The following is a 21,134-nucleotide window of genomic DNA, read 5'->3' as shown; positions in this document are numbered from 1 at the left end:
GTGGTTTTTGTCTTTGAGTTTGTTTATGTAGTTGATTACATTGATGGATTTCCTTATATTAAACCATCCCTGCATCCCTGGGATGAAGCCTTCTTGGTCATGATGAATGTTTATTTTGATGTGTTCTTGGATTCGGTTTGCGAGAATTTTATTGAATATTTTTGCATCAATATTCATAAGAGAAATTGGTCTGAAGTTCTCTTTCTTTGTTGGATCTTTGTGTGGTTTAGGTATCAGAGTAATTGTGGCCTCATAGAATGAATTGGGTAGAGTACCTTCTGTTTCTATTTAGTGGAATACTTTGAGGAGAGTTGGAATTAGATCTTCTTTGAAAGTCTGATAGAATTCTGCACTAAACCCATCTGGTCCTGGGCTGTTTTTAGTTGGGAGACTATTAATGACTGTTGTTTGTTTTTTTTTTTTATTTTTGTTTTTTTGTTTTGTTTTTTCTAATTCCAGTGGAGCGTTACTGGATATATCAACTGTACTCCAGGGCAAGCTCCATTCCCAGGAGTGGTTGATTCACACACAGACACACACAGACACACACACACAGACACACACACACACACACCTTCTATGGATAATTTATCAGCTTCATTTCATGTGCTTGGAATACTTTGAGAGAAATTTAGTTTTGTAATGGTCCTGGTTGTCCAAGTTCGATTGAAGAAGAGTGAGAAAGATGTGACTGACTTGTTGAGAAAAAAAACAAACTACATGTAAGATTGTGACTCTAGATTTCTATACAGATGGAACCTAGATGGAAAAACAAACCTAAGACCCAGACAAGATGAACAGAGTACATGAGGTCATTATTGCTTTGGGACATTCATCAACAAGGATATAAAAAGGACTCTATTAGTAGAGATCATTGGGTCAGAGTCTGGGCCCTTCCAGTTCTTAATAAGTCACACTTAGCCAGACATCCTCAATAGGCCAATTATAGAAATAAATAATAGTAAAAACTACGAGGGGAACTTTTCAGTCATGCCACTTTGGGAAGAGAAACAAGGAGACCTAGTACACATGCCCGCAGATCCACTATTGCATTTCTAACATGAGGTTTGCATTTGCCTAAAGGACCACAGATTGAAGCAACTAAGTAGTCTTAGTGTGTGGAGCCATACATCATCATTGTTTCATCTCCACTCTTTTGAGCAAAATGTCAACAAGTTGATAGCAGCATATGAAACCTCTTTCAGAGAATAAACTCCCTCTGCTGGAAACAGCCTTCAGATGTTTTTTTTTGTTTTTTTGTTTTTTTTCCTCCCAGGATGAGATTCCTGGGTACATTTCAACTGTATAGTCTATTATTTAAATAGTCTGGTAGACAAAAAAAAAAAACTTCCTTTCTATGGAAGAAATTATTAGCTTGAGGTTGAGGTTAAACTAATAGGGACATCTGCCTTCTTGACACTCTCTGATATCTAGAGTTTCTGAGAGCAACCATATCTCACATAGTAAGGACAAACTTGATTGAAGTCAGGATTTCCATAACTTAATTTCCATACATTAAAATTTCTTTGATATTATTAGTGTGACTTTGTCTCACTTGGTGTCTTGAACAAGCCATGTGATAAAATTCTTCCTTGAAGTAAGTCTTTATAAAGTGAGATTATATAAAGAAGACAAATGAAAAAGAAGTCAGAAGTAAAAAGGAAAGGAGGGTGAGGATGAAGAGGAGGAGAAATGGCAACAGCAATTTTAGCCTTAGTGGTGATGCACAAACATTTATTATCACTTAAGAATATAAAGGCTTTTTAGTTGAAGTAGAAACTACTTAGCCTTCATCAAAACTATCATGCAGGGTGGGAGTGTAGCTCAGTTGTTAGAGTGTTTGCCTATCATGTATCGGTTAGTTCCCAATCACTGCATAAACCACTATGGTGGTGCATGCCAGTCATTCTAGTGTTCAGGAGCTGGAGGTAGGAAGAAATGATGTTCAAAGCCATTCCTGGTACATAGAGCATCTGAAAGTAACCTGGCATACATGAGATCTTGTCTCAAAACTAAACCAAGCCAAACTGATCAAACTGATTAGAGAGCTGTCAAAATCCACGTAGAAACAACAGGCATGGGAATTAAGAGATCAGGAAAGGAGGATGCATGTAGATGGACTTGGGGAGAATTGTTTATAATCATCAATTCAATTTTAAGTAGTATAAAACCATTCTTTCCATCAGGATGTTCTGCAATGATGAATATGTTCTTAGTTTCAGATGGATATAGTGACCACCAGCCACTGATGGCCACTGAGTACTAGAATCTAGCTATCATGACTGGGAGTTCGGGTTCTGATGTTAATGAATTATAACTGAGTTTCAAACAGTCACTAAAAGCAATTGCCTTGCTCAACTGTACATGTGTTGTACCATTACATTTTTTTCTTTTCTTGTCTTTTTTATTGGATATTTTATTTATTTGCATTTTAAATGTTTTCCCCTTTCCAGATCTCCCCTTCAGAAACCCCCCATCCCATCCCCCCTCCCTCGTCTCTACGAGGGTGCTCCTTCCCGACTCCCATCTTACCGACCTGGCATTCCCCTACACTGGGGCATCAAATACCCACAGGCCCAAGGGCTGCTCCTCTCACTGATGCCCAACAATGCCATCCTCTGCCACATACGCGGCTGGAACAATGGGTCCCTCCATGTGTATTCTTTGGTTGGTGGTCCAGTCACCAGGAGTTCTGGGGGATCGGGCCGGTTGAAACCATTGCTCCCCCCATGTGGCTGAAACCCCCTCAGCTCTTTCAGTCCCTTCTCCAACTGCTACCATTACCTTTTTCATAAATAATTTTAGAAATATTTTGAATTCACAAAATGTCCACATTCCTCGGCAAGCTAGCTTCCGGAATGAAGTGGTGGACTTACCCTCACCCACAGGAACCTCTTCTTCCTGTTCAATGGGGGAGGGAAGCAGGGGCTGCAAAGGCTCCATGTTGATGATGAGCTGTTTGTTCAAGGAGTGAAAACTGCGACTCTGAGTAATGTTGACTCTAAAAACAGACATAAGCCAAATAAATGTAGTGTTTGCTACAAAAACTGGACCCTCCTTCTCAGTGCCTACCTAATATGAGAACTACCTCTGGACACATAAAGAGATTGATGCCAAAAGTAAAAACATCCTGACATTTTAGATACCTAGCTCTCCTTGTCATTAAATTTCTGACAAGAGTCTATATTGGATATTCAAGTCTGTAAATTAAAGTTCCCCATACGTCATCAGACAAAGATATGCTTGGTGACAACACACAATTTTTAAGTGGACACAGGTAACACACTGTGAAGTCTGCTAGCACTGAATCAGACAGGTAGAAAAGTAAGTGCCAGTAGCTCAGAGCTCTTGAACCACCACCTCAAATCATGCTCAGACAGAGGACACAGATGATCTGCAACTGTGAGCTGTCTTCATGTTGTCAGATGTCTGGTGTTTAAGATTTCCACTCACGTCCTCCTTATCAGACAGCCATGAAACTCAGTTCTGGTTCTCCTTTGTAAAGATATTTACACAACAGGAGCTATGACAAGTAGCAGATGGCCAGGAATCTGTTGGTATTTTGTTAAAACTATTGTTTGGCAGCTGGAAGTCCATTTTCATCGCCTGGCACAGGGAGACCAGCTGTGAACCCCCAGCATAGAGGGAAATGAAGACCTGAAGGTAGCCATTAAGTGCTTAACTTTCTCCAGTTTTCTGTCAAAAACACATCAACCAGTCTTTTGAAATGGAATCAAATGTCTCTTCTTTGAAGCTTTCTTTGTTTGTTCTTTTCATTGCCTCCTTTTCACATACTACTCTCTCTTTGACAGTTCATTGCATTCATTCCTTTGGTCAGTCTGCAGTTTTTATTGTACTAGTCAGCCCCACTAGGATGAGAGTACTGACCATTCTTAAGTGCCTCACAGTGTCACAATCTATACTGTCTTACAGGCTCTTCAGGTCCTAATCTCAAGTAAAGTGAGTTCAAGCTTAGCTTGATATAACCTGGAATTTCAGATTGCCAAGAATTTTCTCGGACTGGTCATTTCTCTTAGGATTTTTCATAAGAAGACAAAGAGTAGGATGTCTATTAGCATCTCGAATTGCAAACTCACAGCTGACATTGGATCCATGGGAAAATTATTGGGACTTGCCTCACCATAGTTATTTCTTCCTTTATCGTTCTAGAAATGGATGTTGCAATTGATGATTGTGTATTACGTGATGTGCTTGTTGTGTTGATAGGTAGCTCTCCCATTAAGGAAATCATTGTCCAGAAGTCAGATTTTCACTTTTTTTTTTAAAAAAAATCCGAGACACATTATGAGATACATTCTGTGCTATCTATTTTCCTCCCAACAGTCTCTCTGGAGATGTTAAACATTTTGATATTCCATTCATGACTGAATTGTCCAACAACTGCTTGGTTCTGGGTCAGACTGAGGTTTCTAGGGTTGATTTCCCAAGTATAAGTTCATTTTAGTATTGGATAAAAGGGTGGCAACTTGGCCCCTATATACATATTCATACTGCTTTATTGTAGTAGAGGGCTATGGATGATGGACATGCCCAGCGTTGGGTAGATGACTCTTGAGGTTACTACAAACCTCAGATTTTAAATAACATGACAGAGAAGGTCACAACTTTTCTTTTCTTTTTCTTTTTTTTTATTCCCTTTCCCTATGGGCCTATGGGGCCATTTTTATTCATACCACATTACTTTAGGAATGAAGCTAAGTTAAAAAAATGTAATATTTAACCTTCCTCTCTTTGTATATGGTACTGGTGATTAAAGTCAAGGCCTTACAGGGTGTCTAAACAATCTTAATCTAGTAAGAATTCATCCCTGAATACAACTCATAAGAAGGGTTCAATATTTGAATTTTAGTTACTGTTTCTCACTATCCAGTATTACTGAGTGTCTTGGGGGTTTTTATTGTTGTGACAAAATCACCATGACCAGAAAGCAAAATGAAAAGAAAAGGGTTCATTTGGCTTACACTTCCAGATCATAGTCCATCATTGGAAAAAGTCAAGACAGGAACCTCAAGACTCAGATAAACAAAAAGGAATTTTCTGCAAAATTCTAGGACTCCAAGCCTTAGGATAACTGGATAACTTGAGAGAAAGAAAGAGCAAAGAAAGTTATGGGATAAATGGATATCTCCCACCTATTTTAAAATTCTATGGTCTAAATTTTATTTTTTGTTTTAACTTCCATTTATTAAAATATTTTCAGAAAAAAGAGAAAATATATAATTTCTATTGTGGTGGTATGTAAGAGGTAGGGTATATGGATATGGATATTATTCAGTCATGAGAGTCCTCACGAATAGTCTAGAGTGCTTTTTTTTGTTTTGTTTTTTGTTTTTTTGTTTTTTTGAGACAGGGTTTCTCTGTATATATCCCTGGCTGTCCTGGAACTCACTTTGTGGACCAGGTTGGCCTCAAACTGAGAATTCCTCCTGCCTGCCTCTGCCTCCCGAGTGCTGGGATTAAAGGTGTGTGCCACCATGCCCAGCTAGTCTAGAGCTCTTATCAACGTACTCTGAGGGCCAGTGGGGTAGCTCAGTAGGTAAGGACACTTGCCACTATACCTGATGGCCTGATTATTTTCTGTCCTTTGGCCCCATGGAGAAAGGAAGGAACCACTTCTTTAGTTGTGCTCTTACATTGCAATACATCTTATAATGACTGCACATGCGCATTTGCTTCCCACACTCTCTAAATACATGAAAATCAAGTAAAACTCCAGGGCAGTCTGTTTTCCCCTCCCTTCTGTGTCAGACAAGCGACCCATTTCTGTGTATGGAAAAACCCTCACAAGACAAAAAAATCTTTCAGTGTTTCAGCCATGGGCTTTCCATCCTTTAGAACTGTGAGGAATAAAATAGTGTTGTGTACAAACTACCCAGTCTGTGGTATTTTGCTATAAACACAGTATCTTCTATTTCCTTTAGACTGAAAATTGTCCCTGTTTATCTATTTGAAAAGGTTATATAAAGGAACACTGACATGATGGTCATTTGAAGCAACTGCTCATTGGAACAATGGCTAAGGATTAGTACATAATAGAATAAAACCTGAATAGCCAGTTCATTTTACATATTGGCTTATACATACTGCTCATCTTTCTGTTTTCACAGAGTGCCTATAAGTCAGGTAGGATAAATACTATATTTGTACTGGTAAGAGAAATTGAGATCCAGTGATGTCATATAACTTGATTAGAAGGAAGAATGCTCTCCTCTATAAAGGTCCTAGGCTATCTGACAAAAGTCTAGAGCCAGGCAAAGATAGTCTCACTTGTAATTGTTGCTCAGATGTGTGATCAACACCTCTGTGCAGGGTTCAAAACACTCACAAAAAATATAGGTTAATGCATTGCCCTTGGCTTTCTCCTAAAACCTGAAGGCAAGATCTCAGTGCATCAGACAAACATTTGTGTGTGTATTTGTATGTATCCACAACATTATATTTATGTAGATTTTTGTAAATACACACACATATATATATATATATATATACATACATATGCAATATATACATATAAACACACGCACACACATATGGCATGAAAGGAGCTGGAGTGGAGAGAGCAGCAAAAATGATTTAATATACCCAAGTATGAAATGCTCAGAAAATAAAATTAAATAAAAACAAAAGGGCAAACTCAGGAATCAAATCCTTGTCTAGTACTTTTGTTTATGGCACACTTTCTTTTTTTTTTTTTTATTATTATTTTCTTTATTTACATTTCAAATGCTATCCCGAAAGATTCCCATACCCCTCCCCCCAACTCTGTTCCCCTACCCACCCACTCCCACTACTTGGCCCAGGCCTTGCCTTGTATGGCACACTTTCAACATTAGTGAATATACAGCATCACAAAGAGATTTGTTTTACAATAGTTCAAGGTTGGAGCCATACAAGAAGATCCTACTGTGCCAAACACTTTTCTGAGAATTGCCAAGGTTCAAATTGTTTTCACCTCTGTTCTTCTTGTTCATATCCTGAGGTGTTTTAGTCAATTTTGGGATGTTATAACAAATATGGAATGATTATAGTGTAAAATATAAAGTAAAGTGCATTATTTAGATTATAGGTCTAGATAATGGAAAGGTCCTGAAAGCACTGTGTAGTCATTGTTTTAGCTTTTGGTGAAAGCCATATGTTGGTTTACCTCATGGCAGACAATGTGGAAAGACAAAGTGGAATGTTTAAAAAGGCAAATGTGAGGCAGCAGCATCCTAAAGAAAAGTATCAATTGGTTCTAAGAGAAGAACTCATTATCTTCAAGAGATAGATTCCATCCATGAGGGCAGTGCCTCCATGATCAAACATGTTTCCTTTAGCCTTACTCTTAATATTCTCACCTCCCCACAACTACTCTATCAGAATAAAGGATCTGGAATAGAAACTTTGGTGTCCTCCCCAAACTTTGTCATGAAATAACTGATTCCTATGCCACTCTAGAACATGTGCTATGTTTCTACACTTACAGATCTCATCTAGTAACTCTCTGTACAAATGACTTCCCAGGTTCAAAGGCCACTCCTGTTCAATTGAATAAAACTGTCGCTAAGAAATACGTTGCAGGAAGGTTTGTAGAATTATTGTGGACTTTAGAGTACTGATTTTTTTCTTAGCATAATAAAAGCTTGTATTGAAAGATGAGCAAAGTGAAATTACAGAACTAGATTGTAAACTGATGACAGGTAAATGCAGGACATGAAAATGGTGACAAGACAGAATGAGTACAATGACATTTAAGACAGTCATTCACCATTCTATAATCAAAGGAAGTAGTGTTGGCGTACCATCCAAATGGATTTCAATACAAATGTATCCTCCAGACTCTACCTCCCCGTTTTTATAGTGTTGTGGTTTGAACCACAGGCCTTACAAGGCTGAGCAAGTACTCTATTGACCCACTGCCCAGATCTAGCTGCCCTGTTCTAAGTTAATGATAATATTGAGATCATTGCTCTTATATGTATGTGTATACCACTTTACATCTTAAAATACTTTTTAAAGCCCCTAACAAAATTTAGAAGTAGGTCAAGGCAAAATAAGAGTCTCATTTCACAGATGGGTAAACCGATAAACTAGGAAATTCAGTGACTTACCCAGGCCACAGAGCTGGCAGGCAATGTAGCAAAGATTAAAATCTATTCATTTGTGTATCAGAACATTCTTGTATCTTGCAGGTTCTGGGTGTTCTGTGTATCCCCTGGTGGTGGATGCTATGCTCCGAGCTGCAGCCCTCCTTCTGCTGTGGCCCTTGGCTAGGCTCAGGGATTCTTCCCCAGCAACCAGCCCAGGAGAGCTTTCCCCAGGATCTTCCCATGCCATCAGTAAAGGCCAGTGAACTAATGTCAGAATGAGCTTCTCTTTCTGAAGGAAAGAATAATCCTAAAATATTCTCAGTCTGTTGGTTTCTGTCGCTTTATACATACATTTTTTTCAGAAGCAAGAATCTATTAGCCTGTAATTTTTTTGAGAAGTAGAGTCTCAGGTGTGATGAAAGATGATAAATTATCATTGCCATTACAGACTAACATTTTTTTCCTAAAGAATTCCCACAAAATATAACCTCATTACTACAATTTTTATTTTTGATCATTACATCAAAGGAGCATATATATATACATACATATATACATATATATATATATATGTATATATGTTTATATATGTATATATATTAAGATAATGGTAGAAAAGAAACATGTTTTTCCATGCAATATGAATTCTAAGAAAGTAGAAATTACATGAAAGTGTCACTGATTACTACTTCTCTGACCAATGTGGTGCCTTGGAGATGTTAAGGGCTTTCAGACTAGCATCTTGAACACAACATATGTCTAGAAAGATGATCCGTTAAATAGAAGGAACAAATATATCCTTAAGGCTATTTTCTAGCCAAAGTTTCTGAAAAAGTGAAAATGGTATATTTTATTATCCCTGTCTTCATTTCTACTCTGCCAGACTTTCACAGTTTATGAAAAGGGAGAGTGTTCTAAATTGCCTTCTGATCTTTGAACAGTTGGCCACACATTTAGATATTGCATCAAGGCTCCATCCATCAATAGTTCCTGCAATCTCCAACCCCACAGGTTTCTCCTACTTTTTAAAGCTGGACTCACCTTAGCACTACCCAAAAGCAGAGATGAATCATAAGTTGCTTATATCTGCATCAGTTTTCCTGAAGAGTTTAGCTATACTCAGCTTTTTGGGACACTGGTGGTATCAGGATGCCCTTGAATGTCTGGCTTAGCCTACTTTCTGAGAGGACACAACTGTCTCCTCCCTATAACTGCCAAAATAAAGTAGAGTACCACTGAACCCACCCAAGATTCTTAAAAATGGAGGAAGCTCAGCAAAACTGAACATAAAGGAAATGCTTTTGGGTTCCAAAGTTGAAGAAGGAAAGGCAACTATCCTGTGAGAAATTCCCTAAATAATTTTTCAGAAGTGGAGGCCTTATGGGGAAGTATGGGGGCTATGAAAGAAGGTTTAGGGGGTAGGACTTGAAAGGGCAGTGGAAGATGAAGGTAAATAAGAATAAAGTAGAATGATTATATATATTCATATATACATACATAGATATATGTAAATGCTATAATGAAGGTCAGTATGCCGTATGATAACTTAAAAACAAAATTATAAAATGATTTAGGTTATGATGATTTTATTTTAGAGGATATGGTGTTATGAGAGTGTTCACATTAAGACATTCAGTATGCTTGAACTTTAGGATATATATTTGTTTTTGTAAATTGTTGTCATATAAAGTCAGAGAAAAGATTTAATTCCTAAAAACAAATTATAAATTTTTTTTTAAAAGAAGATGTGCAAGATGTAGGCAGAAGAATGAGAATTTTTGGGTTACAGAACACCTTGTCTCAGAAAAAAAAGTGTAATATGAATCTAATAAAGATCATACCTCTCTCAGTCCATGGTTTGGCGTTCGGACTATACAGCCCATACAAGTTTATAAAATTACCAAGTGGAAAAACAAACTGGCAAAAAGGACTGGAATAATCCCTCACTTCTCCATAAGGCCAAGTAAATCAAGCCTTCGATCAGGTATAGAGGCACCCTAAAGTATCTGAGGTAACTTGTGGTTCTTTATATGAAAACATACACTCATGAGTGGAAACTGAGGAGCCCATTGAGTCATGAAATGCATGAGGTTGTGTGTAGAACTGCATGTAGCTCAACATGTGTGAGAAAGCTTAGGGTGTACAAAAGACTATGCAAACGATTCAAACCCCTCAATTGTTTATATAATGTTGGCTTTTGGAACTGCTATTCCTTTTTTTTTTTTTTTGAGGATGTCCTAACAGATGAACAGATGACTGGACAGCTTGCATATTTCCTGCCAAAGGCTTGTTGTGGAACTGCTATTCCATTTCCTTTCTCCATCCTCATTCTTCCTTGGATCTTTATGTCATTGGTTAATAAACTGTTACTGCTCTACTATAACTGATGCCTCTGGACAATTCATTTCCCAGATACAGAAGAACCTAGAATCCTTCAGCTGTTCGGTCATTGAGAAAGACTCTGAGAAGCAAGCCTGACCATGTCTGATGAGCAAGGTATGGTTAGTGCTGGTCTATGAGGGAAGTGTGACAGGTTGATGGAACAGACAGAGGTAGCAGGAGCCACCCGAAAGCATATGTTTTGCTTACTCATGTAGCATTCTAACTCAATATCTATCTGCATACTATGTGATGTAGGAGGGATCCAAGCTGCCTTGAGGCCACAGCCTGACAAAGGTAAGAGTGATGTCTAGAAAAGTGAATGACTTCATGCTGCATGCCCCTATACATAGAGACATATGAGAGGTATCAGAAGTTAGGGTAATATTTATTTATTTTTTGGAGCTGTTGAAGGATGAACCTAGAGTCTCATGTGTGGTAATCTAGCTTTTAAGTGCCTTTGTCTGTCATTGAAGCACCATCCCCACAAACCAAAAGAGATCACCATACTCACCTGTGCACCTCAGGAGGATCCCTCTGGATTTTGGAGCTTGCCTCTACCACCTCTTTAGCAACTTTACCACTATAAAATACACAAATACAATGTATGTAAGTAAGCACTCCAAATAATGGGAAACCGTGTGTACATATTCCCAAGGTGGCTTTAAGAGTCTCTCCTTTCCCTTCTTCCATGGGAAAAGTGTATCTGGAGATTTAGAGTGCTTGTCAGGAGGATAACTTGGTGGAATGGGAAACAGACTAACTGAAGGTGATAGCACAAAACTACAAACAAAAATTCAAACGTAAGTGAATTCCCCACCTCAACCCATCACTGCAACAAACCCATTGTTACCCACCTGTATCGAAATCTACTTCCTTTAAAAAATATCTTGCTGCTTGACACAGTCTTGATCTGACTGGACTTTGCATACCTTCAAGGAAAAGCACAGCAGAGGTAGTAGTGAAATATTCAAGCAGGACATGCAGTACAACTGTGGTAGTTACCAACTTTAACTTCTATAAAGAAATTAATTTTACATGGTGACCAGGCTTACACACACATGACCTGGAGGGGTTTCTCAAAGATTAGAAATTTTATGTACATTATCATTTGATATGTTCAGTGATCAATGCTATTTCCTTTTATTGTTTGCCAGCACTGATCATAAGCCACACATTTGATTTTTATACTCCATTTCTAGTTCAGGCCTGCAAGAAAGTTTCAGGTATGTTGACAAATAGAAGGAATTGTGTAGAATTGTATGTAATAGGGTAGCCCAATTGTCATCAGAGAGATTTATTCCAACACCTGATGGAAGCAGATACACATATCCACAGCCAAATATTAGGTGGAGCTTGGGAAACCTCAAGAAAGAGTGAAAGGAAAAACTGTAGGAGACAGAGAGGTCAAAGGTATGAGGAGAACATGGGCCACAGAATTAACTGAGTGGGAGTCATAGGGGCGCACAAGGCTCTGAAGCAGCCATCACAGAGCCTGAATGGTTCGGTACTAGGTCCTCTGCATACATGTGGAGTTTTAGCTTAGAGTGTTTGTGTGACCTGTATCAGTGGGAATGCGGTATGCTTCTAACTCTTGCCTGCTCCGAGGACCCCTTTCTCCTACTGGGTTGCCTCATCCGACTTTAATGAGGCTACGTGCTTTGGATTTTTGAACTGTGTTATATGCAGTGTTCGGTTGCTATTCCCGGGAGGCTTGCTCTTTTCTGAAGGGAAATGGTGGTTTAGTCAACCTGGTGGAGAAGGAAGGGGACAAGACTGGGAGGAGTGGAGGGAGGGAAGACTGTGGCAGGGTTGTAGTATATGAGAAAATAATACATGTTTTAAAACGGAGAAAATTACTTCTTAGTCTTTTGATTTTTTTTTTTTGCGCCCTCTCTGGTTTGATAGCACAGTTTTAATTTGGTTGTTCATTTTCTTTTTTGTTTACTTTTTCAGTTCTTTAGATATTCTAGACACTAATCCACTATCATATGTGTGTGGTAAATAATTATGTCCCTCATTCATACTGTAAAGTATTTAAATGTAATGCCACATTACATTTAAATAGACTATAAGGAGGTATACTGAACAAAATAAATATGTAGTCACTAGTAAGGCATAAAGGGCTTCATGGGTCCTTTATAAACCAATAATCAAAGAAACACAAGAGTCTTACTTATAAAAGGCTTGGTTTTCTACCCCACATTTCCATAAATGTTTGCAGGCAGCTGGTGTTGAAGTATGGAATGCCAAAACCGCATTTTTCTATTAAAAAATAACAAGAAATGGCATGTTAAACACAGTTTATATTGTTTATGCTTTTCAATAGGTATTTGTATCCTACTGCTTTTTTTTCTTTTTTACTGTACATGGCAGTTACTTTAGGCATATGGGTCTGTATACATTCCTGTATGGAGGCAAGAGATTGATGTTGGGTATCTTTACCACTCTTTAACATATTTTTTTTGAGACACTCTCTTACTGAACCTGGCATGCACCATTCTAGAGTGGCAGACCAGCAAACTCTACAGAGAGCTCTCCTTCACCCACAGCTGGGGGTAAGGGTATTTAAACTAAAATCATTCTTTGTTGCACAGTAAGCACTTTACCTATTGAGCCTTCTCTCTAGCAACCACTCCAATATTACTACGTTCATTAAAGCTGAAATGGTATGAGTTTTTCCTTACTCATTAGATATCATTAATCTAGTTAAGTGTGATAAAAGGCTGATTGATTCATAATTCCTTACCAATACTCCAGGTATCACCCACTATCGATCAATTTTTGATTAATTTAAAAATTACTACATTGGAAGAACATTTGAATCAAATGTCAAAGGTCAAGAAAAATCAGCAAACTTCAGGTCTAGATTTAAATTTCAATATTTTGGTAATAACCTACCACCAAGTTCAATCCCTGGTGAACCCCAAAACTATTGGGGAAAAACCACTTGGGATTATATAATGTTGTCATAACACTTAATCTAGTGTTGATTTATGTCAAATTTTATAAGTATTTTTCTTTTGTTTCATTTATCCATAACTTAGACAAAGACTTACAGAGTTTATGTTTTATATTTAATGAATAAAGTCTACCCAAATCTGTCTTTTTAACATAGCTCTATCCAGTTAACATTGTTCACCCAGTTTATTTTTATGGGTGGATTACCATAAAAATTCTCTAGCTCTACACTGTTTTCAGCAATTAGCTTCCATTATCCCCACTCTTCAAAGTCACTCTCTTTGGGGACAGCCATACTAAAAGCAATTTGATTCTTGGCTATCTCTTATGCACATACACACTTGCACCTGCACACGCAACTTAGAAAATCAGTCTCTGACCTCTTTCTGGGAGCCAATCACATAAAATGTCTTCCCTTCAAACTTCAATTTGCAGACATCTGACCTAAGGAATAAAAGTCTCCGGGTGAAAAGGAAAAAAAAAGAAACCTTATAGCTAAGCAAGATGCCTGGCTTTTCCATATAAATCTATCATAGCCAGGGAAACTACAATAAATCAAAATATTATTTTTTAATCATCAATAATGGTCTGTTGAGAATGGCAGCCTCTAAGTCAATTATGTAGCAATTTTCTTCCCAAGAGTTGATATACAACCATCTCAGAATAATTTCACTTTTATACAATTAGGATACATCTTTTATTTAAGAGGTTCTGTTTATTAAGAGATAATTTTTCTTTGTGAACTTTAGCAACGGAAACATCAATTGGTGAACACATTTTGCAAAGTTAAAAGAATGTTAGTAAGATAATATGAATTCAAAGTATCTATTTTTTCCCCATTACTCTCCAACCACCTCTAGGAAGAACATATACCACATTACAGACTTTTCAAGAAAATCATTCCTGTCCACATTGAAATTCTCAAAAAAAGTATGGTCAAAGACAACTTTGGTTTTATCTCAAAAGGCTATTTGATGTAAACCTGCTTTGAGTGTAGATCCATGCTCATTTCCTTGATGAGTGAAAAGAAAAAAAATCTCTTTTATTTCGTTTTTAGAATAGTTATATTGCATGAATATTTTTCCCATGAGTAAATAAACAGTCATACTTCATCTGTTTCAATGTAGGGAGAGAAATTTGAAATAATAACAAAGCTGGATTAAAAAAAAAACCACACACACAATTATGATTTACATGAGAAGAAACTTTGATTTAGCAAGAGATGCATGGTTATAACAAAAATATATGTTTAAGAAGAAGCCAAGAAGGATGGGATCCACATGAACACAGTACCAGTAACATAGGCAACCTGAAGAAATAAAAAACAGAACCAAATACTCCAGACTATTCACCTCAATATATATGTCAAATGACCCCTTCGCAAGTGGAAAAGGCATGATATCAATCTGTATTTAGGTGCAGCTGCTTCTAATCAAAACATTCCACGTCTCCTATAATTTTGGAAACCTGAGTATAAAATGTCATCCAAGACTTCTGCAGTCCTGGGATGGAATGAGGGCAGTCTTCAAGTTACCCATGCTTCCCAAACTAGTTTGGAATATCTATGGTATCTACCCTGGAATTGACTGAAGTAAACACATGGGAGCTTCTTTGTCGGATGCTGAAAATCTAGAGAAGAAAACCAAATTGTAACGTCATATAACAATTTATACTTATCAAATTACACCAGATTTTCAAAGCACTTTTATAAACATTGTGTTTATCTCTCCTCCAACTCCTTCACCCTTTCTAAGACAATCATATACAACCAATACCCAATCTATGGATGAATACATTGAGACTCAAAGAATTTAAGAGTGAGTTCTGACATTCCTAACTGTGGAAGAAGAGGACAAATAGGTACAATGGAGGATTGAAAGTATGACTGACTGAACAAAATCAATGATACAATAGAAACAGATGTATAAAAGTTGGGCTCTTAGACAGATGCACTTAGCATTTAAAACAAGCAGAATACATAGAAACAGACACTTATCTAGGACTAACTGACTATTCTGGGTCTTTTGTTGTTCCATATCAATTTGAGGATTTTCTTCTATTTATGTGAAAAATGAGATGAGGATGTTGACTGTGATTTCATTGAATCAGTAAATTGTTTTGGTAGGAAGGTCTTTTTACACAATGTTAATTCTACCAAGCTATATGCTTGGGAGCTCTTCAAATTCTAGTATGTTTCTCATTCTCTTTCCTCACACATTTAAAGTTTTCATTGTAGAGTTTTTTCACCTCTTTTTTAAATGTAAACTCTAAATATTTTATTTTATTTGCGAAAACGGGAAGAGGAGTGTGTCCGTAATCTCTTTCTCAGCATGCTTGTTATTGATATGTATAAAGACCGGTAAATTTTGTAAGTCAATTATGTATCATAATACTTTGCTGAAATTATTGATAGTTTCTATAACTTTTCTAGTCATATTTTGGGAACATTGGGTATAAGGTAATATAATCTTCTATTGAAAATAATTTGACTTAATATTTTCCCATTTGTATCCCTTCTCTTGCCAGCATCAATCACGTTATGGATGAGCAGTAGGGATGGTGGGCAGTCCTCTCCGATTCCCGATTTAATGGGGCTTATTAATGGTTTTATTCATTTAGGATGATATTGGCCATATGTTTGTCATACATAACCTTTATTATGTGTTGGAATATGTTTCCTAAAGTCCTACCTGTTCTAGGGCTTCTATTGAGATGATCATATGATTCTTGTAGTTTTTGTCCATTTATTTGCTTTATTACATTTAATTCTTATATATGTTGAATTTGTGTTTCTGGGATAAGGCCAACTTGATCATGAGATGCCTTTTGATACATGCCTGCATTTGATTTGTAAGTATTTTATTGGGGGCTTTTGAGTCTATGCTTATCAGTGATACTGGCATACACACACACACACACACACACACACACACACACACACACACACCACACGAGTGAACATATGGGGTTACCCGTTTTTCCTATTAGAGTAATAAGGGTTTTATAGGAGGGGCTTAGGAATACTTTATGTTTCTATTTTTTTTGAATAATTTAAGAACTATTTGGGTGGGGGTGCATTCTCATGGAAGCAGGGGAAGGGGAGTGGGCAAGGGGTTTCTAGAGGGGAAACCATGAAAGGGGATAACATTTGAAATGTAAGTGAAGAAAATATCCAATAAAAGAAAAGAAAAAAAAGAACTATTGGTTATAGACTTTCTTTGGAAGCCTGTTAGAATTCCACTTTTACTTTACAGGCGATGAATCTAGCAATCATGAAGCAACCAGGTAAATGCTTACTACTTGTTTTACTTTTATTTTTACTGATATGAAAAATACTCTGACCAAAAAGAACTTAAGGGAAGAAAAGTTTATAGCAAGTTATAACTCTAGCACAGATCCATCATTAAAAGGAAATAAGGCATGAAGTCAAGGTAGGAACCTGAAGGCAGTTCACACTCTATGCCACACAGCAAGCACCAACCAAGAAATCTATTTATCAGCTACTCAGTACCACAAGAACCCTAGCTTTCTTACAGTTTCAGATTACCTGCCTAGGAAATGGTGCTGTCCGCAGTCACTTGGCCTCACCCATATAATTTAAAAATCATGGAAATTTCCCACAGAAATGTCTGCAGGCTAATTTGATCTTTCTTTTCAGTTTCAGTGATAAACAGCATGACCAAAATAAATAAATAAATAAATAAATAAATAAATAAATAAATAAATAAATAAAATAAAGTCAACCTGCAGGGGCAAAATTATTAGTTTCATTGTACACTTACAGGTAAGAGCTTAGGGAACCCAGTGTGGCAGGAACTCAAGGCAAGAACCTGGAGGCAGAAACTAAAGGAAGCAGAGACCACAGAGTAATGCTGCTTACGTAAGGTTTACTCCATTGGTTTGCTCAGTTATGTTTCTTATATAGCTCCAGTCCATCATTCAGAGGTGGTGCCACTAAGAATAATCTGGGCCTTTCTACATGGATTAATAATCAAGGAAAATGCCCCCATTGACACGATCCGAAGCCAGTTTGAGACAACCAATTCCTCAAGTTGTTTTTGTTTTTGTTTTTGTTTTTTTCATTTTGAGTATGCCTAGAATTCTGGGTCAAGTGACAAAAGCTATGTAGTAGAATCTATCCCTTGTTAACTTGACAACAAACATATTATTGTTAAGCAATACTTTTTTTTTTTAACTTTGTGCCCAAGATCTCATGTTCACATCACAATATAAAACACAATCTAACTTTTAATAAAATAAGTCTATATGGCCTTTAAAAAAATGCAGTAGTTTAAAAGTCAACGTTCCCTTAAAAGAATCCAGTAGTTTTACTGTTGGTTTCTATAAAATCCAAAATACGTTATGGTATAATATTTCTTAAAAAAATCACCAGGGAACAGGAACAATCATATTAAATTAAAATCAAAGTGTGAAAATAGCTCATTGTCCATTGTCTGGGACTCACTCCCTATCTTTTGGCTCCAAAGGGCTTGAACAACCTCATCACTGCAACTCCATAATCAATGGTACACACAGAGGCTCAGCGTCCTCCACTCTACGTCTACCACTGCTTTTGGTGCTCATCTCGTGGTGATGCACCTGAACCTACATCTATATTAGTAGACTCCTAGATTCTATCCAGGAACCCTGGTCCTATCATATAATACCAATTTTCAGCTTTTTTTCTATGACCCTTTCAGTCCGTGGATTTCTATTGCAACTGAGGCTGCACCTTTAAAAATGGCTATTCCTAGATGTTCTTCTGGAACTCTGAATTTGCCATATAGTGTCAAGCCTTAGCTGCTCTTCATGACGTTTTTATGACTTCAAAAGCAGCATGATGTGGGAGACTCTTACATATTAGCATGTTTGGCTCTCAGGTTGAGATGGAGTTTTGGTTCTTTCTGGACCATAGCATCTGTGTGCTGATTCTAAGGAAATACTTCCCAGAAGATTTCATCTTAGTGACAGTGGTCTTATTAATAACAACTGATTTTTCTGTCCCAGATAACATTATTAATTTTCCACCTAAGCAAACAAGGCTTCTTTTTCACAAAGTCTGAATACAAACTATCACACAAACAATCCTGATAGAAGCTTTTCTTGCTTGTAAAACTTCACAAGCCAAGCCCTCATTGTTTACATTGCTTTCAGCATTATATTCCAATTTTCCACAGAATAGCCCATTAAGCTCTAAACACTCAATCTTTTTTGTGGCCCTATGCTCCAAAATCCTGCAACAATCGTCTCTAAAACCCAACATGATCAGGTGTGTCACAGCAAGACCCTAGTTCTTGTACCGATATTTTAAATATATAGTATGCTTCTTTTGAGGCAGGGACTGAAGCACAGACCCTGAAGGAACATTGCTTGCTTGTTTCAATGGCTTTTTCTGCTACTTTTCTTTTCTTTCTTTTTTTTTCTAAAGATGTATATATTTATTTTATGTATATGAGTACACTGTAGCTGTACAGATGGTTGTGAGCCTTCATGTGGTTGTTGGGAATTGGACATTTTTAGGACCTCTGCTCGCTCTGGTGAATCCTGCTTGCTCAGTCCCAAAGATTTATTTATTATTATACATAAGTTCACTATAGCTGTCTTCAGATGCACCAGAAGAGGGCATCAGATCTCATTATGGGTGGTTGTGAGCCACTATGTGGTTGCTGGGATTTGAATTCAGGACCTTCAGAAGAGCAGTCAGTGCTCTTACCCGCTGAGCCATCCCATCAGCCCTCTGCTACTTTTCTTATGCAGCCCAAGCCTGCCTGCTCAGGTGTGATACAAACCATGGTGGGTATAGGCCAAGTTGTATCATTTAGCTATCAAGAAAATGATCCACAGATATGCCTGTGGTTTAATGCTTTTTTAATTGGTAAAGTTCCTCCATTGAGATTCAGTCTTCTCAGGTATGTCTAGGATTTGTATGTAGTTGACAAAAGCTAACAAGCACCGTGGGTATTTTTGAGTTGTGTCAAGTTGACAGTTAAAGCTAACTACCTAGGAAACTACCTGAAAAAGTTTCGAAAGAAAAATAATGCTAAAGAGAAAGAGGAAGAAGATTAAGAAAAAGGTAAGTCTTTTTTTTTTTTTTTTTTTGAAGGATGCACTTACCATTTTCTCAAATGGATTCTTTTATTTCCCTGGAATACGACAAAACCTGCAGCAGTGAATCCTAAAAATGCTGTAGCACCTCTTGAATCCTAAGAAATAAAAATAAAGAAGTATTTGGATTGAGAAGCATAATGATAAATGACATGCTCTTTGTCCTTCATTGTGGGCTAATTTGAATCAAGGCCAGCAACTACAGCCATCAATTAAGTGTTTAATGTGGAATTCCAAAGAACATGACTTCTAAATTTTGGACAAAATCTGGGGTTATGTACTGTTTTTCTTCTAGAAATTGACATCTTATCCTAGCAGGAACATTCTAGTTTCCAGGGTTCTGAGTTGCTTGTGCTCTGCATCTTCTCTGTACTGCCAGAAAACTGTTGTTGATTGCCATTAGCCCTCTAATACAATGAAACCACTGCTTTGAACACTTGATTCAACCCACCTGATTCAATCATATGTAGAATTTCTGACATTATCAGTATAAAAACCACCAGAGAAAGCCTTCTTATCTCCCTACCAAACCTGAAAGTCTAAGCAGCTCATAGATAACATGAGGCCAATTAGTGTAACAGAAAAATCCAGTCATTTTTCCAAACAAGAAAAGAAAAAGAGGTAATTACATTTCTGGAAAGAATCTCTGCCACTAAAAGAAATAAACATATTTATATCATTACAAGAGGCACCTGAGAAGTATCATAAAACAACTGTACAGGCAGAAAGAGATGATGCGTGTGTCAACACGGACATGTGGAAACACCCTAGCACACCAGTGTCGCTTCGCATCTTCACCTCCATGCTCACAGTGTCTGAAGTAATCAAGGTGGGGTAAGCTCAGGGAAAGCAGATATATATGAAGTTCCCAAGTGCTTATGATGAGCAGACTAAGCTGAGTAGTATAGATCTAGTACTCAGCTACTAAGCTGTTTTGGTCTGGGGCAATGTATGTGCTCAAAGAATAACTCCAAAACATATTTTTTAATATCCTGATTGACATGAATGCTTAGTCTAGAATTAGTGCTACTATTTTGTTGATACAGTTTAAATGCAGAAAAGGAAATATTGACTACAAGAATAATTTTTTGAGAATATGAACACAATACCACCTTATAAGATTGATGAGAAAAAAAAAATCTGTATTTTGGGAGCTAAATTGGCAATGTACCAACTAAGTATAAAGGTCTGAGTTGATATCCTCAAATTCACACTTAAAATTATCTAGACATAAAAATGTGTACATAAAAACCCTAGCCTGGACTATGGAATGAGGGAAGATTACTTTAAAATACCAGCCGAGCCAAATCAATAAGCTCCCAGTTCAGTGAGGAAACACTATCTAATAAAATTAAGGTACAGAGAGATTAATGAGAGACACCCCAGGCTGTCCATGGGCATCCACATATAAGCCAATACAAGTAGACACTCGCACATACATGTATCACACACACAGGAGTGTGTGTATGTGTGTGTGTGAGTGGGGAGAGAGAGAGAGAGAGAAAGAGAGAGAGAGAGAGAGAGAGAGAGAGAGAGAGAATGAATCTGAAACAGTAGCTGAAAGGTAGAGTACAGGTGAGTCTGATAAAAGTTATTTAT

General features: G+C 37.3%; 1 protein-coding gene across 4 annotated transcripts in view; it reads right to left on the bottom strand.

Moving 5' to 3' along the window:
- Positions 1-21,134, bottom strand: part of Frmd3 (FERM domain containing 3) — a 174,383-nt gene that overhangs the window by 28,207 nt on the left and 125,042 nt on the right. For all 4 annotated transcript variants that reach the window (XM_021200071.1, XM_021200070.2, XM_029540286.1 and 1 more), the window contains 6 exons: positions 19,545-19,633; positions 13,811-13,874; positions 12,646-12,734; positions 11,327-11,401; positions 10,984-11,052; positions 2,877-3,001 (listed from right to left, as the gene is read on the bottom strand). In XM_021200071.1, the coding sequence (XP_021055730.1) occupies positions 2,877-3,001; positions 10,984-11,052; positions 11,327-11,401; positions 12,646-12,734; positions 13,811-13,874; positions 19,545-19,633 (511 nt within the window). The remainder of the gene's footprint in view (positions 1-2,876; positions 3,002-10,983; positions 11,053-11,326; positions 11,402-12,645; positions 12,735-13,810; positions 13,875-19,544; positions 19,634-21,134) is intronic.

Source organism: Mus pahari, chromosome 6 (genome assembly GCF_900095145.1).
Source record: "Mus pahari chromosome 6, PAHARI_EIJ_v1.1, whole genome shotgun sequence".
Classification (NCBI taxonomy): Eukaryota; Metazoa; Chordata; class Mammalia; order Rodentia; family Muridae; genus Mus; species Mus pahari.
The sequence above is the reverse complement of the archived record's forward strand: the minus strand, read 5'-3'. Positions and strand labels throughout refer to the sequence as shown.